Source organism: Colias eurytheme, chromosome 3, assembly GCF_061535395.1.
Source record: "Colias eurytheme isolate Ceu_HAF_F1 chromosome 3, ilColEury1 Martin Lab GWU primary, whole genome shotgun sequence".
NCBI lineage: Eukaryota > Metazoa > Arthropoda > Insecta > Lepidoptera > Pieridae > Colias > Colias eurytheme.
In genome coordinates this window covers 6,814,802-6,833,569 of record NC_142982.1, presented here as the reverse complement: position 1 = coordinate 6,833,569, position 18,768 = coordinate 6,814,802, and the positions used below count along the sequence as shown (strand labels likewise).

At 34.6% G+C, this 18,768-nt stretch overlaps 2 protein-coding genes across 5 annotated transcripts; both read left to right on the top strand.

Moving 5' to 3' along the window:
• The first annotated feature begins 178 nt into the window (after positions 1 to 178).
• Positions 179 to 6,839, top strand: LOC149909677 (elongation factor 1-alpha 2-like). 4 transcript variants are annotated; one of them, XM_090119757.1, is made up of 12 exons: positions 179 to 206; positions 580 to 636; positions 2,238 to 2,444; positions 2,539 to 2,688; positions 2,795 to 3,014; positions 3,274 to 3,419; positions 3,920 to 4,052; positions 4,411 to 4,526; positions 4,882 to 4,971; positions 5,388 to 5,508; positions 6,072 to 6,238; positions 6,681 to 6,839. In XM_090119757.1, exons 3-12 carry the CDS (start codon positions 2,271 to 2,273, stop codon positions 6,750 to 6,752), a joined length of 1,389 nt encoding a protein of 462 aa, XP_089975883.1. In that variant the 5' UTR covers positions 179 to 206; positions 580 to 636; positions 2,238 to 2,270; the 3' UTR covers positions 6,753 to 6,839. The 4 variants fall into 4 exon arrangements, with proteins under 4 accessions (XP_089975883.1, XP_089975880.1, XP_089975884.1 ...); XM_090119754.1 differs by lacking the exon at positions 179 to 206 and having other exon boundaries at positions 595 to 704; XM_090119758.1 differs by lacking the exon at positions 179 to 206 and having other exon boundaries at positions 620 to 704; positions 2,242 to 2,444.
• A 3,698-nt stretch (positions 6,840 to 10,537) lies between these two features.
• Positions 10,538 to 13,989, top strand: LOC149909676 (glutamine--fructose-6-phosphate aminotransferase [isomerizing] 1-like). The gene has a single exon (XM_090119753.1). It carries the CDS (start codon positions 10,774 to 10,776, stop codon positions 12,796 to 12,798), a length of 2,025 nt encoding a protein of 674 aa, XP_089975879.1. The 5' UTR covers positions 10,538 to 10,773; the 3' UTR covers positions 12,799 to 13,989.
• Positions 13,990 to 18,768: the final 4,779 nt, after the last annotated feature.

The following is an 18,768-nucleotide window of genomic DNA, read 5'->3' as shown; positions in this document are numbered from 1 at the left end:
ATACGCAAAATGTAAATTCAATAGGTACGTTTTATAAAATATCCCTTAGAAATATCCAAATAAATAAAAAGTTTTTCTCTTGATATTTTATGGTAGCTTCTCGCGAACACTACCTTTATGAATGAATGCCATCGTTACCATTTCGCGCATATTATGGCGACGTTGGTGTAGGTCATACGTAGGACCGTGACCATGCTGTGTTGTTTGTATGTATTTGAAAATAATTAAATATTTAACACATCAAAATGAGAATATTAATTAACCTTAACATTTTTTTTAACGTTAAAATTCAGATAAACCTCATACTATTAGAATTGTGATTAGAATTTATTTATGACTCTTTTTTATGTTAACTCTGGCAAGCGGCATAGCTGAAAGTCTGACGACGAAATTATGAACATCCGTTTTCTTTAAATGCTTTTATTAATAATTAAGCTTATTATATTAAATCATCGCATATATATTGTTAAGAAATATTTTATAGAGTTTTAATTAACTTTTCAATATTATTTTATCAATTTATAAGAACACTTAAAAATAAGAACGTCAATTGACATTATTGATTTCATTTCCCGGGAGACCGCACAGCGCATGCTTGAAAATCTAGCTGAAAATTCGCAACTGCGGCACTGAAAGGTGAGATTTTCAAGTTTTCATTACATTATCTTTGGAGTTGTGTTGAACATCAAGCACTCGTGTTTCTGGTAAGTAATAAGACTTAATACTTTAATTATATTTTAATTTTATTCTTTTAGTGGGGTAAGAAAATTTTATTTTGTCAAAAATTTACCGGTAGCGCATATTCCAATTACGCAATTTCTTATTTTGTTTTTAAAACAATTTGAAAGGACTAGGAGCTTATTTAGAATTTTACTAAAATTGCATAAAAATAAAATTTTTGTCAGTTTTCCCATGATATTGAGGTAATTCTAATACAATTTGATTGACGACTTGTCCTATTGCACCTACTTATTATGCGTTATATTTTTGACAATTGTATAATGGTTTCTTTAATAATTACCTATTAACTTTTTATATTCTCAATTGTCAAATAATTGCTCTTTGAAATCGAAATGCACATCGAAAACACCAAATGGAAGCAGAAGCCGGCGAAACATGTGCGTCGCCGGTATTATGTATGCCGCGTGCCACGCTCTGTATCTATCTAGATATCTTTGTGACAATATGTCTATCTCTAGATTCTAAGCAGAGGGAACTAATATATGTCGTCTGCAAATACGTCTATTTTAAAACCATATAGATCAGAGCGCTATTATTAGGCTGAATGCACTTGCATTTCATCTACGATGATAATAATTGTGATGAGACGTAGCTATCTGTGGGTGGGTTTTATAAAAGTTAAGATTATTTACATAATAGGATAATACAGTTGCGTTCAAAAGTTATTTTCAGTGTGTATTAATAATTCACGAGCTATTAGATTTACTGTAGGTAGTGTTTCAATGAATGCGTAACTTTAAACATTTCATTTAATGTTATAATAGGTACCTAAGTTACGCTGTGTGATGTAACAGACATAGGTACCTATCCTACGTGTTCTATATTTGGATGAAATGCTGGCTGTATCGACGTCCCGGACGTCCTGCGCACGCTCTGTGGAGCTCTCCCGGAGATTTGCTCGCAGGTCAATCGAAGCCTCCATCTTCGAGTGCATTCTCAGTACCGATTAGTGCATCCAACATAACACATTGCAATTTTGTCTGGTGATTTTTAATTTTGGTGTTTGATTCTCTCAAAAGGTAACACCTCGGTCAATATATTACGCGTTCGCAGAATAGTAGGGAGATTTGAAACTGACTGATACGGATAAAATAATGATATAGTTACAGTTATGAAAAGGCGATTCTATTGTTCGGTTATTGTATTGATTAGGTATATTGCTCTTAAAGTCTGACGTAATAAAATTACAACGTTGATGCTGTTTTTGTTAAAGAAATAAAATAAATTAAAGCCGGAATTGATAAATAAATAATAATTTTCCAATACATAATACCTATGAATTAAACAAGGCTATTCAACATTTTTAATATTAATGCGTTCAATGCATCAAGGCTTTTCCTTTATTGAAACAGGAACAATTCTTATTTGTCTACTTAATTATTTTTTTCTTGTTATGTATTTCCTGCTTTGATTAAAAAGCAAAATCGATATTTTTATCCGGGCACTCCCAATTCCCATATTGTTAAACAATAATTGAAGTTACATAATTTTGTTAGTCAGGTACCCAAGGTTAATACACTACATCGAAAATGGGCAAAGAGAAGACTCATATTAACATCGTCGTAATCGGCCACGTAGACTCTGGCAAGTCTACCACTACCGGCCACTTGATTTATAAATGTGGTGGTATTGATAAGCGAACCATCGAAAAGTTCGAGAAAGAAGCGCAGGAGATGGGCAAAGGTTCATTCAAGTACGCCTGGGTAAGTATACGAGCAATGGCACAACTAAATAGGTACATAATATCGATTGAGGCTATCGCGCAAGTAAATATTGACATGGGCCGCAACACTACAGGTACTGGACAAGCTGAAAGCGGAACGTGAGCGTGGTATCACTATTGACATCGCTCTATGGAAGTTTGAAACTGCTAAGTACTATGTGACTATTATCGATGCTCCTGGTCACAGGGATTTCATCAAGAACATGATTACTGGTACTTCGCAGGTTGGTATCTTTAAGCAAAAAAAAAATACTCAATCTAGGTACTTATGAATTTTATCAACTCAGCAACGGAAATTATTACTTATTATTATATTTTTTTCGCATACAGGCCGATTGTGCCGTATTGATAGTAGCTGCTGGTACAGGCGAGTTTGAGGCCGGAATTAGTAAGAATGGGCAGACTCGTGAGCATGCGCTGCTCGCTTTCACGTTGGGCGTGAAGCAATTGATCGTGGGCGTCAACAAGATGGATTCCACCGAGCCTCCGTACCATGAAGCTCGCTATGAGGAAATCAAGAAGGAGGTTTCCTCTTACATTAAAAAGATCGGTTAGTAATGCCAAACAATTATTACAAAAATTTGATAAAATTCTTAAATATTTACTACGTGATGCGATTTAATTTAAAAATATTTAGACTGCGCGACTGTATTTCTTTTGAGTTCAAACTTCCATTTCATTAATAAAAGAAATAATAAAATAAATCGGCGTGGCTATTGAATTATTCATTCAGTTGACTTATTTATTTGGGATATTATGATAATTTAGAAAGAAAACCGGTAAAGTTTGATTATGTAACATTGCGTCAGGTTACAACCCGGCCACCGTGGCCTTTGTGCCGATCTCGGGCTGGCACGGCGACAACATGTTGGAGCCGTCCGACAAGATGCCCTGGTTCAAGGGGTGGACCATCGAGCGCAAGGACGGCAAGACCGAGGGCAAGACCCTCATTGAGGTGCGGATCCCACGCCTTTGACTAATTCGATAAAGAACATCTACGTAAAAAAGTAGTTTTTCCACGTTTTACAATCTCGTGAGATAATTTAATACCTTTTACGGACACAATACAAATCATAATTTTACCTTGGAAACTTACAATTCGACTTAAACATCTTGCAACTTTAAAATGTCAGCTATGCATCCGCATTGCGAAACAGCTATACCTACTAGTTGGTTTTATTATTACACGAAATTCAACAAAGATTACAACATCCAGCGATATCTTTTTCATTCTACATATATATTTTGTGGAACATGACGAAAAATACACGATCTCAATTGGAATATTTCAATATTTTTGTTTCAATACTTATATTATACATTTAAGTTCTAATATCTCGAAAAACAAAGGTATCTAATGTAGTAAAAAAAAAAATATTTTATAACATGCAAATGTTGCATTGGTACAATCGACGCAACCCTCAAAGGGCGCACTAAAGCCGCGGAATGTTCCAGGCGCTGGACGCGATCCAGCCCCCGTCGCGGCCCACGGAGAAGCCGCTGCGCCTGCCGCTGCAGGACGTGTACAAGATCGGCGGCATCGGCACAGTGCCCGTCGGCCGCGTCGAGACCGGGATACTGAAGCCAGGTTAGAACTTTCTAGAAGCTACGTGCTCTATGGAAAGGTGCCGATGATTCGACACGTTTTAGAAGAACTCAAAGAAGATATAGCAGACTTTCTTGGTCGCAGCGTTTTGTTTGCTGATGTTCCTGAATTGGAGATTTTGTTTTATATAATAGAGAACTTATGCACGGCAATTTGTTTTGAAATTGTACCTACTTGCAACTGAGTTAATATAAATGCATGATCTATTAGACATACCAAAAAGTAGCGCATTATGTATTTAAAAATATATTTTACCGTGGTAAAATTATATAACATTTCATTTTAAAAGTTGTCAATATACAAATAGTATAGTGAACGCATATTTCGGTGTGGTGACCAGGTATGGTGGTGGTGTTCGCCCCGGCCGCCATCACCACGGAAGTGAAGTCTGTGGAAATGCACCACGAGGCGCTGCAGGAGGCCATGCCCGGCGACAACGTGGGCTTTAACGTCAAGGTTTAACATTTCTACCAGTAAACTTAAAAACAACAATTGGTTCTCAATAATAGACAATGGATTTTAAAAAGATCTTTTATTTTTCTTAATATGTATCTTAAATTTTACTAACACAGTCCCAATTTGAATTCTGAATGATTCATTCGCTTATAAATATTCATTCGATTAGCTTTACAAATGTGATCTAAGCCATGTCATAATAATTGAACAGTTTTGTACACATAGTAGATACGTAACATAAAGCCAGCTGCTTAAATATTTGCTTTTAATTTACGCATAAGACAATAATGAGCCATTTAATAATTTTGGTATACGGTCATGCATTAAAAATAAATCACTTTCTGTGAAACGCTAGAACGTGTCCGTGAAGGAGTTGCGTCGCGGCTACGTGGCTGGTGACTCCAAGAACTGCCCACCCAAGGGAGCCTCTGATTTTACTGCTCAGGTATGTCGTAGTTAGTCCTAAAAAAACAAAAAAGTTTGCAAATTGCACATTTCCAAGTGATTACAAAATATCTCATTATAAAATAATAATCATTAGTTTATTGATTATTTCGTAATTTGCATTTAAATGTCATTAAATTCTGGTTTAGAAACCGGTTAGTACCTAATGATTTTATTTTATGAAAATCTTAAAAATAAAACGTTTTATGATTCCTGAAATTATATTATATTTTCATTTTTGATTTTGATTCTTATAAAGCTTAGCGAAGTTATGTCACTAACCAAGTTATGTTCGATAGACTATATATTTACCCATACCATTCGTTTGGTTTTTCATTACTTACTTAAAGTTCCGTAATGGAAAAAAAGCAATGTGTGTACAAAAAAGGGCTATTTAGAAGTATGTACGGTGCGCAGGTGATCGTGCTGAACCACCCGGGTCAGATCAGCAACGGGTACACTCCCGTGCTCGACTGTCACACCGCACACATCGCTTGCAAGTTCGCTGAGATCAAGGAGAAGTGCGACCGTCGTACCGGTAATGTGTTCATTTCGTTTAGTAATATATATTACTAGCTGCTCCGCGCGGTTTCACCCCCGTGGCTCCAATCCTGTTGTTCGTAGCGTGATGATATGTAGCCAACCTTCCTCGATAAAGCTATCTAACGCGAATCGGACCAGTAGTTCCTGAGATTAGCGCGTTCAAACAAACAAACTCTTCAGCTTTATAATATTAATATAGATAACATATTATGGGTAGTATGGGTGCGAAATTAACTGCCTATACCTATTTTATTTAAATTGCGTATTTTAAACAATATCCATAAGTTCTTATTGTCAAATAATAATTAGGAACCAAGGAGCAATTCTTGTCTGAATAGGGTATTTAATTTGTGTTCTTGCTGACTTAATGCAACCGGTCGTATAGCAGAGGTAATATGCTGACGTTAAGAATAGACCGCACCGTTGATATTTCAGAAATTTTCCTTTGATACACCTTCTGCCTAAATCTTCCTAAAATTGAAATTGGAGTATTTGTCATTTCCTCCAATTTCGTTTATGGGTGTACCTAGTCTCTAAAAAAGCATTATCCACAATCAGGCAAGACCACTGAAGTGGAGCCGAAGTCGATAAAGTCCGGCGACGCGGCCATCGTGACGCTGGTGCCGACCAAGGCGCTCTGCGTCGAGTCGTTCCAGGAGTTCCCGCCGCTCGGCCGCTTCGCCGTGCGCGACATGCGTCAGACCGTCGCTGTCGGTGTCATCAAGGTATTGATATTGCCGCTTTTATATTAAATAAACTAGGTAGTTTAAAATATGTTAGTGTTTTTTCTGTTTTTATAAAGAACTAGCGGTCCGCCCCGGCTTCGCCCGTGGTACATATTTACGTTTTCTCTACATAAAAACCATCCTCGTACTTCAAGGAATATAATAAAAAAAGAATTATCGAAATCGGTTCAGCCGTTCTCGAGTTATGCGCTTACCAACACATTTTGCGATTCATTTTTATATTATGTATATATAAGATTTGATGAAAGTTCCAAGTCCCAAGTTCTTGATTTAGCGCAGATTCGGGTACGTGAGTGGCCCAAAGCTCTAAGCATAGCTTTTTGCCACCCACGTAAACGAATCAATTATCGATTTTTCTATGCTTCTTGCTTAATCTCTATGTGACAATAGTGCTCCCACTCAATGTATTGATATGTTTCAGAGCGTGACCTTTAAGGAGGTGACTACAGGTAAAGTCACCAAAGCTGCCGAGAAGGCCCAAAAGAAAAAATAACTATTGGGCTGTTTAAATAACGTAGCGCAGCCAGTGTCCGTCGTCTGCTCGGCTGCGGGCGCTCCCCCCCGCGCCCCCCGCGCTCCCCCCCGCCGCCCCCCGCGGCCGCCGCCCCGCTCCCCCCGCCCCCCGCGCCCCCCGCCGCGCGCCGCCCGCCGCCGCGCGGCCTGCTTGATGTTGCTCCCCGAGCGGCCGCCAGATGACGGCACGGCTGCCTCGATTAAAAAAAAATTCCCAATATCGATGTTGTCTCGTAGTCGTGAGCCCTTAGTGTACTCACACGATCGGAGCTTCTTAACTGGTGATTTCACACACGTTCCCGACTCTTGCATTTATCATAACAAGATACTCGTTCGTTTTAGTTACACGTATGTGCTAAGTTTATGTCTCTTTAATTATTTTAGTCGTAAGTTATTTTCCAAGTTTGAATTTCCGTACTTGAAGGCTCGTTATGTCTTAATTTTCCATCGTAAAGAGTTCAGGAGGAAAGGCAATGGAGGACTGATTGAATTTTTAAACCGATTCACCTCACTCGTCACTTTGTCATGCGTGTAAATTTCACTTCATTTTATACCTAGTTTATTCCTTGTTTTAAATTATATGTAACTTTTAATTTATATATTTAAAGTTTCAAGTCCTAAATTTTTTTATATAATAATTACCATCTTTGTTTAAAGTAGTGTCGTCCATTGTTTTTCTATTTACTTAGATATTCATTTTTTTCAATTTGTGGCGATATAAAAAATTTTAAAATTACATTTAAGATTAGATGTTATTTTCTTACGGTGTTGAAATGTATTAATAGGGAGGAAACATCAGAGAGTAAAAAATGATGGCATCGGTTGTGAACCAGCGTCATATAGTTGGAATTAAGGGTATAATAATTAAGCGTTATAAACGTTTTGATAGATATTTGATGAACTTTATATGTGATTTTGTTCCTAGTTTGACCTTATCTAAAATATATGTTTATATCGTTCAGTTACATTAGATAGGCAAGTGTAAAGGTTTAAATATTCAATTGTGACGATTGTATGAATTATGTACGGAAACAACTGGAAACTCTTTATAAGCTAAATGTATCTTAATATTTTCAATAATTTTGTAAAGACCTTAATCCTGATAAAACCAATAAAGAAGCTACTGGTGTAATTATTGTTTCTTTATTTTAGTTCCCCATCGACCATCCATCAACTTCAGATACTAAGGACAGGTTCTGAATTAGGCTGAATTTATGTGTTTGATAATCAACATCGGAACTTTCGACTAGTTGAACCGATTTTGATGATTCTTTTTTAATGTTAAAACTGGTGGAAATTTTATCAAGTGCTGACAATTATTTAAAGGAAAAAATAAGTAGGTACATATTTTCTTGATCTATTGCTATGTGCTAAGGGTGCTTTTCCACCAATAATGTGCTCGTGCCCCACCCATATCAGACCATAGAACATGAACTCGCAACCCTTTTATATTATAGTACTCTGTGCTCGCAAGTCGCAACTATTGTCGCAACTGAAAAAAAGTGAGCCGAGCGAGTAGGAGCTATAGGACATTTTGCATCCCTTTCTAATAGGGTGACCATCAGAATTTCCCTGTGCTTAAAATATATAGTTACTCTTTATTATAAACACAGATATGCAATTAATCTTAGTGTATTACGCCCATGAAACAGACATTCCGAAAAGCCTGGGTTTTTACATTTTTTGACGTGACGACGTCTTATAATAGGCATGACGAAAGGTTTTGAAATCCTCTTCCATAATGTGTATACGTTTACTATACAAGAAAAACCCTATATGTATTTCGGTAATATAATTTTAACGAAGATAAAAGCCATTTTTCAAAAAATATTTATTAACTGTGCCAAAACAGCTCGCAGGTGTCATGGCGTAGGTGTGACGTCACTCTTTATTAAATACGTTATTATCTGTACGCATAGCGAAGAAAATTAAACAATTTTATAATTAATATGTGTTATAGAAACGAATTTCAAAGTTTATAAGTGGTGTGCAGTATTGCAGTGTGAATCCACATAAAAATAATGCCTAAAAAAGTGTTACTAATTGTTTCAAGCGAGAAAATAATAAAAAAGTGTGCGTGTACTAGTGTACACACGTAAGAAGTGAAACATCTTTATGACCTTATTTTAAAAAAAATAATATACTTATAAGTACCTACGTCGAATCACGCGTGATAGGGATAAGAAAAAGATGGCGCGTAACGAAAAAATGTTACACAATTTTTTTCCAACGTCGATAAAGAAGTTTCACTTCAATAAGAAATTATTGTATACAGTTGGTGCGGAGAAACCCGAACCACGTATTCGTGAATTCGCAATTATATTTCTGTTGAGTCGATAAATTATACGTGAAACAATAGAAAATAAATAAAAATGCGTATTTTCAACATATTCTGAACTAGGTTTCCGCCCGCGGCTTCGCCCGCGCTGTCAAAGAAAAATCCGCATAGTTCCCGTTTCCGTGAGATTTCCAGGATTGCGTCATTTTCCGGGGATAAAAAGTAGCCTATGTCCTTTCTCGGGTATCAAAATATCTCCATACCAAATTTCATGAAAATTGGTTCAGTAGTTTAGGCGTGATTGAGTAACAGACAGACAGACAGAGTTACTTTCGCATTTATAATATTATTATTCTGAATAACAACAAAACACACCTGACATGAAGTTGTTTACATAGATGTGACGTCACGCGTGTTTCAGTCAAAATGGCGGACTGCAGAATTTCAATGTTTTATTTTATCGATACTAATCTCATTAATCTTAATGTTTTTAATATTTCTAAGTCACTATTTTTAATTTATTTAGACATATATAAGATACATTTTCCCTTAAAAACACTAATTCGATCATTTATGGATACTGTCGTCATGCCTATTCGATATAGCCGGCTGCACGCACGAAAAAACATGACTCATGCGGCGTTACCTCGCTCTGAGGCGTTCCATGTAAGACTTGAAGTGCAAGCGAGAGCGCGGAAAGAGCGACAAAGAAGCACAATCGGACGTTGTCACGTTTAACTATCGTCAGTAAACCGACTTTACAGCCAACCAATTTTTTTATTTATGATGATAAAAATAACCGTACTATCCGTACCGTAATATCCGTACCAAATTTAATGCAAATTGGTTCAGTAACTAGTTTAGGCGTGATTGAGTAACAGACAGACAGACAGAGTTACTTTCGCATTTATAATATTAGTATTATTTATTTATTTATGATAAGGTACCTTATAGCTAGTGATACAATTTTTGAGATGAATAAATATACTAAGCTACGAAAATTAAATAATAAATATTTTAATTTCATGTAGGTAAAGTAAGCATTGATCAAGCAATTGATCAAGTAAGTATGGATAGCAATTATAGGCTTAGATCATATAGGTAAATTAAATAGTATTATTATCTAATTACAATATGTAAAGAATATGTATAATGGTATAATCTATATTCTATATATTATAAAAAAATGAAACCATCACGCGTGAATGGGTGGACCGATTTCGATAATTATTTTTTTATTATATTCCTTGAAGTACCAGGATGGTTCTTATATGTAACGTAAATATGCATCACGGGCGAAGACGTGGCGAAACGCTAGTATACGATAAACAAGTCCTTACCCGCCTGAAATTCTTCATAATTTGATAATTTAACACATGACAACATCTTCATAGATCTGGAGTGACGTCAAATTCTTTGACGTTGACATAAAAATTAACATGTCAAAATATAAATGACAATTGACAAGATTGAATTTTGAAATAATCATTTGGATTGTTTGGAAGACTGGTTTTGCCGCTGTACGCTCGTATTTACGTTACCAATGAGTATCTACGATAACGAAACACGATGACGTGTGCTTTGCCGTAAGTGAAAGTAACTTTAATTTGTGGAAGGAGTTAATGGCGAAGGCCTTCAACGTTAGACGTGTTTTGAGTTGAACACAGTCTCTCGTCGGTTGTGGTTCAGTGCACTCGCGGCTAATAAACGTTCTTCGCTAATAATGTGTGGAATTTTCGCATACATAAATCATCTAACGCCTAAGACCAGGCGGGAGATATTGGAGCTACTTGTGAATGGATTGAAGCGTTTGGAATACCGTGGCTATGATTCTGCAGGCGTCGCTGTCGACGCCGCGGATCAAAAAGATATTGCAGTTGTGAAAAAACAAGGCAAAGTAGCCGCGCTTGAAGAATTACTCCAAGAACGCAGTGTCGAACTTGCGGTCGAAGAATGTGTAGAATCTCATTGTGGAATTGCTCATACCCGTTGGGCCACTCACGGAGAACCAAGCGCTATCAACTCTCATCCTCAACGATCTGGAGAAGATAATGCATTTGTTGTTATCCATAATGGTATCATTACTAACTATAAAGAAGTTAAAACTTTCCTAGAAAACAAGGGATATATTTTTGAATCCCAGACTGACACGGAGGCTATTGCAAAGCTGGTGCATCATATTTACAACCAACACAAAGGCTACAGCTTCCAAGAGCTGGTTGAGCAGGTAATTCAACAACTAGAAGGTGCCTTTGCTTTATGCTTTAAGTCTCGCTACTTTCCAAATGAGTGTGTAGCAACCAGACGTGGTAGCCCTTTACTGGTTGGTATTAAAACAAGACGCAGCCTTTCCAGCGATCATGTGCCTATTATGTACAATAATAACAAGGCTACTCGTGGAGTAGTACCTGCATTGCCACGTGTTAACAGCCATGCTCAGTTCCAACCTGAAGAGGAGAGAGATGTTGAATATTTCTTTGCCTCAGATGCGTCTGCTGTGATTGAACACACTAACAGGGTCCTTTACTTTGAAGATGATGATGTAGCACACATCAAAGATGGTATTCTGAGTATTCACCGTATGTCAGGAAGCAGTTCTGATCCCCACCAACGTGAAATTTTAACTTTAAAATTGGAGTTGCAGCAGATTATGAAAGGAAATTATGATTATTTTATGCAAAAAGAAATATTTGAACAATCAGAATCAATTGTTAATACAATGAGAGGACGTCTCAACTTTGCTGATGGAGCAGTCACACTCGGAGGAATAAAAGACTATATACCTGAAATTAAACGTTGCAGACGGTTGATGTTGATTGGATGTGGAACCAGCTACCATAGCGCTGTAGCCACAAGACAACTATTGGAAGAATTGACAGAGCTTCCAGTAATGGTGGAATTGGCATCTGATTTCCTTGATAGGAATACACCAGTTTTTCGTGATGATGTATGCTTCTTCATTTCTCAGTCTGGTGAAACTGCAGATACCTTAATGGCTCTTAGATATTGCAAGCGCCATGGAGCTTTGATTGTGGGAATTACAAATACTGTGGGCAGTTCTATTTGTCGTGAGTCTCACTGTGGTGTACATATTAATGCTGGGCCGGAAATTGGTGTTGCATCAACTAAAGCTTATACATCTCAATTTGTATCTCTTGTTATGTTTGCTTTAGTTATTAGTGAAGATAGAATTTCTCTCCAAAAGCGCCGCGCGGATATAATTGCTGGATTACATGAATTAGATAAGAAGATTCAGGAAGTTTTAGCGTTAGATTCGGAAGTAAAAGCTTTGGCGGAAGATCTGTATCGCCAACGTTCTCTGTTGATTATGGGTCGTGGATATAATTTTGCTACTTGTCTGGAAGGTGCACTCAAGGTTAAAGAATTGACCTACATGCATAGTGAAGGTATAATGGCGGGTGAATTGAAACATGGACCTCTTGCTCTAATTGATGATTCCATGCCAGTTATGATGATAGTAATGCGTGATCCCGTTTATACAAAATGTATGAACGCATTGCAACAAGTGACAGCGCGTCAAGGTCGGCCGATTGTTGTTTGCGAAAAAGGTGATACAGAGACCATGGCCTTAGCGTCCCGGGTTCTCGAAGTCCCTAAAACAGTTGACTGTCTTCAAGGAGTGCTTACTGTTATTCCCATGCAATTACTAGCATATCACATAGCTGTTTTGCGCGGATGTAATGTCGATTGCCCAAGAAATCTTGCGAAGTCTGTAACAGTAGAATGATTTTGTATTTGTTATCCTTTAATAATATGCGATCTCTACATTCATAACTTAGTGTTATGGAATACTATTTTTATCATGTTTATTGGTTGTATACCAAAAGTTTACCTTTTCTTTTGAATTTCATAGAATTCATTTCATTTATCTATAGTCTACAATGGGTTCGACAAATTCAGTTATCTCTGCAATGATAATATACCAATATAATTAAAACGATTAAGATTAAATAGATAAGATCTGTATCATTAAAGAACTCGGAAAGTAAGTGTTTGGTATGTTTGAAACCAAAACATTCCATAATTATTGAAAAATTGAAGTTCAGAATGCTCTTGTGTAATATGTATTACATTCCATTACTCAATTTCATGCCGGTATATATTACGATATTTTATCTGGTACAAGGTCGGTCACAGCTCGATAATAACCTGGTTTTAAACATATTATTTAAACTTTAAGTCTATTCCTTATGTATTGGAAATACATATTTTAAAACATTGCTACTATTTTAAATGCTTTTTGAAATACTCGTATATATGGTACCTATTTCTATAGTTGTTTCTAAGTTAAGTTATATCGTCGGGAAAAATTTTGCAATAACAAAATTCTTATAAAATCATTTTTATAAGCATATGTATTCGAATGCATATATGTACTTAAAAACAAAAATTTACGGAGAGATTTTTTGTAAAAAATAGTATTTATATTTTTATAAACTTATCATAGAAATAACGAATATAAGTAAGTATATCATTAATTATGTGTAAATTATTGTATAATCGTTTTTGTCTTCGTTGTTATAATATCCTTTCCAGGTGTTTGATATCCACAAAGTGAAAATTTTACGTCATGAAAAAAGGTAGAAATATTTAGGTACCTACCTATTATTTACTTAGTATTAAGAATTAATATAAGCTTTTATAATCATTTATTTCAAACATATTTCAAATGCTTTTTTAAGTAAGTATGTGTACCTACTTAATGCTTAGTTAAGCTTTTAAAAAAAATGTATTGATAAGTGTAAAACTATGTAGATATTGAGTAGACATACCAAGTTGGAATTCTACTATCAAAACTATCCACGAATGCAAATACGATTACTTATAAATAAATGAGTTCGAAATTTGTTTTCATCGATAACATTCGCAATTTTACATCTGAATTTATAAAATATCCTATTACCTACTGTAGTTGCTAGTATAGGGTCAACCGGGGCAAATGCAACTATGGGGCTATGGCAACTAGTTATCATAACTAATTTATTAGAGTTGTTGTAATAAATCGCCACCTATGATTCAATAACTCAACGACTAATAAATCTTACAAGTACTAGATGGTGCCCCTACGATGAAAACTATTTGATTGATAGGCCATTGTGTCAAACCGCTATTTTGAAGTTGGTGTGCGTAAAAACAGGTGTCGAGTTTTGCAGACAAAAAAATTGTTTAGGAGTGATTTCTTGCAGGTATTTTTGATTGGACACGATTATCACAAGCCGTTAAGCTTATTTCATTTATATTTTTAGTGCGTTAGTTGACTCTATTTTGTGTTATTGATGCAGTTACAATTGCCTCATGAAAATTTCACTGTGGGGTTATTGCAACTGTGAGGTTAGTTACAATAGCCCCTTATATTTTTGTATGAAACTAAAAACACTAGTGATGTGACAGTGTCGATATTTTTATTATGTATCCTTCTTGGTAGTCAAAATATACTTTCTTTATGATTAATTAAAGAAGAACCATCGATTATTTCTTCGATATTATACCCAGAGACGGGTTCATAAGTAAAATTCAAATTAGATAAAGCGTGGTTAAAGAATATAAGTAACTAAAAACGATAGGTAGGATAGTTCTGTGATTGTTCAAGTAATTTTTAGTAAACGGTTGATTAACTAATAAACGTATTTTGTTTGGTTTACGTTTTTAACAATATTTAACACAAAGAATATTATTTGTTCTGACCAAAAACTAAAATTGACTTAGTAGGTAGTACACTGTTATTTTTTTTTGTTGCGATTTAAAGTGGTAAATCAAAGTAGGTACATGAGTTTTTCCTCTAAATAATGCGGCGCCATCTACGATCGCAACGTTATTGTATAGATAACGTTATTGTATATGTATATAGAATAATAAAAATATATCGATGAATAAGTTTTTTGCATTCCCCACACTAATTCTCTAACAAATAGTTGCATTTGCCCCACAATCAGAAAAATAAGATTTTTCCTGAAAACTCGTCCTTGCTACACGGTAATCCAGTTCAAAATCCTATGAATAACATGAAATCTCATAAATATATTCTATATTCGTTATTTTATATGAAATAGAAGAAGAGCTATGGCAGTTAGTTGCATTTACCCCCAACTAGGGGTTAATGTAACTTTTTCTACCAATTTTAGGAAATATTCTCACTACCAGTTATTTATAAGACTACTGTATTGCTTGATTGGTTGAAAATAATCTTGAATAAATACAAAAATCACTAAATGGGTCAAATAAATGACCAAATATAAAAGGAGATAACTGCAACCGATCAAACTTGAAACTTGTTATTTTTTAGTTGCATTTGCCCCGGTTGACCCTATAGATGATTCTTTTCTTAGGAATGTCAATGTTAGCAATTAAATAAAACATTTAGGTGAAATACCTACATAATATTGTTTAAAAAAATGGCAAATTAAAAAATGTTTCTACCATAGAAGAAAACAGCAAAAGATATATATCTCGATTGCTAGTCAAAAATAATAAATAAATATTGGAGTTAAAAGTTTTGTATTGTGGTATTAAATTTGTTAAAGTCATGTGTGTTATTTGATTTATTTACATTTGTAAATTAATATGAATCTTGTATTTAAAATATTTCTGCATTTTGTTTTTATGTGATAGTAAGCATAGTCATTGAGTTTACGCACATTTATCTTAGTGAAATGTTATATATATAGTTAGTTACGAGAGGAAAATATAAATGAAAATTATACATAATATTACCTATATAATATATTAATGAAATCTTTATTTTAAATCTGTTAAACAGATCATCACATTTCACAATATCTATTTGTTAAGACGCATTTTAAGATTAAATAATTAAATAAATTTATGTAGAAAATACTGTTTTTTTTTTACTTTATTATATTTTCGCACCTTAACTACACATAACTACCAATTTTATTATTTATCCTAAATCCTACATACCTATATGTAATTATTTGCCCAGTATTAAACTTGGAGTCAGATTACCTACTTGGGATAATAATAGGTATGAACCTAGTACCTACACTATAGTTTCGATTATCTCAACAATAAGCGTTTCTCTAAATATGATGGTAATAATTGTGCTGTGATTTTTTTTATTATAAACGTTAGCGTAGCTGAATGAATGCCAATGTTAACAATCCTTTATTTGGATAAGGTTTCTTCAAATGATTGATAATAAACGCCACACAGGACACAAGTAGGATTGTTTTTGAAAGCCATCATAAAAAATTCTGGATGATCGGAAAAGCTGCAACAAGATTTATTTTAGTGCTTTTTTGTTCTGTTTATTTGCATGATTAATAATTATTTAAAGGTATTAACTATATACACTCTTTGGCATAATTTATCCATTAAAAATATTCAATTCTGGGAATAATATTGAAATGTTAAATCTATATTAAATAGGTACAGGAATATTGCACGCCTCATAAGCGAAGCGTTGAGGTGGGTACTTACTACTGTCACTTCGCGCAAAACATCTGATTTTTCAAACTTAAAATGTCTTTATGTACCTATCATACATTGCACTTTTAAGATAATACATGTACACACACATATTAAGAAAAAACACTATTTTTAACATTCATGATATTTTTGATGTCATTTTTGTTATTTAAACTAGTTAAAAAACAGTTCTGTCTTGGACGTCCGTGTGTCTGTATGTGCGGAGGATTTTCTTGTTAACACGATAGCGACCGAAATACTTTACCTACTAATCGAGTCTTTTTTTTTCTCTTACGCTTGAGTATGCTCAGGAATAGAACCCTTTCATTTTTCAGGGTCTGATTCGATGTGGTTTAATTGTTATTAAAATAATAAACAAAAATAATAATTCATAAATAATTATTAAAAAAAATTATGAGGCGTGCACTTTTGGATTTTCCAAATTATTTATTTTGCAGTTAGGTTTTCTGATACGTACACTAACAGCTACCTAGTTACCTACCTATGAGTTTCAAAGTGAACGCACCGCGTACATTCAAATTTAGCTATTCGTGTTTTTAAATGTCTAAGGTGAGACCTTGAAATTAATAGATTACGATCACATTCTAATTCAAAAATTTGAATATTTATTAACTTTAAATATGAATCCGGTATTTTTATATCAGTTCGTTCGTCCGCTAAGAAAACCATTTTCCATTTAAAGCTTTAGGTAGGTAACTAGTAAAGTTTACTTGCTACGAGTGATGCTGATGTTTTATTAATACAAACAATCGTCAACGTAATCTAAAGGGTTGAAAAATAGTAAATACCAATTTTCCTACAAAAATAAACAACGCTGTATCATAGATAATAATACAGGGTGGCCCGTTTACAGTGGTCCAAAATTTTTGTTCTACAGAACAACGTCTATGGATACCTAACACTTAAAAATTAAGATTATTTTTTTTTCTTCGTATTTTTTCAGAATAAAAAGTATCCTATTTTACGCCCAGGATAGTAAGGTATAATTATACCAAGTTTCATCGAAATCGAACCGTTAGTTTTCACGTGATGTCTTCACATACAGACAGACAGACAGACAAAAAATTTTTTAATCACATATTTGGGTTAGGTATCGATCCAGTAACACCCCCTGCTATTAATTTTTTCAATTTTTTCAATGTACAGAATTGACCCTTCTATAGATTTATTATATGTATAGATTATTAATTAAATAGTGTAACTGAAAATAGGTAGATATTTACTATCAATCCATTTTCGAGATCAAAGCACTTCTTGGCGACAATCGGACTATTCAAAGATAATTAGATAAGTATTCATTGATTATAAGTGGACGATAAGATACAATGATTTTATACCTATTTCCTGCAAAATAAAAGCATAAAATGTTATCTTTCTTGAAATCAGATATTCCATTACTTTTCAAACAAAACATAAAAAGAGATAGGTAGGTACTTCCCCTAACTATAGTTTAGTAGACAAACATTGAATTTGTTTAAGATAACGTGTAATGCATTGAAGGTGTTATATCGTAACGAATGACTCTAATTAGAGTAGGTAATATCAATTAGAAAAACATTTTGCGCCTTTATCAGAGTGCGTAAGCGTACCTACAGCATTTATGGATACTTAATTAAATAGTAGGAAAATAAAACAGTGAAGTAAACAGCTTAGATTCTGGAGTTCTGGACAGTTGAAAGATATTACCTATTTATAATACAAAATTTCTGTATTATCTTGATCGCATTTCATCCTGACACTACCACTTATACCTAATAGGGATCTATGATATAAGGGTTTATATTTTACTAGCGGTCCGCCCCGGCTTCGCCCGTGGTACCTACATGTTTATGTGATAAGATCTTTATTTTATTGTTGGTAGGTACCTATAATAAGAACTTCCTGTGTGAGCAATTTTCCTCAGACATATTATATCTTTTTTCTTCTAGGTAACTAACTATGTTGATATCTTGTAGATCACTATCACTACATAGTCTATAAAAAAGTCGCTTTCTCTGTCCCTATGTCCCTTTGACCTTTGTACGCTTAAATCTTTGAATAGTTTCAAAGATTTAAGCGTACGCAACTCAACGGATTTTGATGCGTTTTTTTTAATAGATAGAGTAATTCAAGAGGAAGGTTTATATGTATAATAACATCCATTAAATAGTGGAGAAGTAGGTACTGTTATTTTTGAGGTTTCTAATGTGATGTCGTAAATAATTACATTTTTTTCCGCTTACATTGCAAACGCAGGCTGAACCCTACGAGT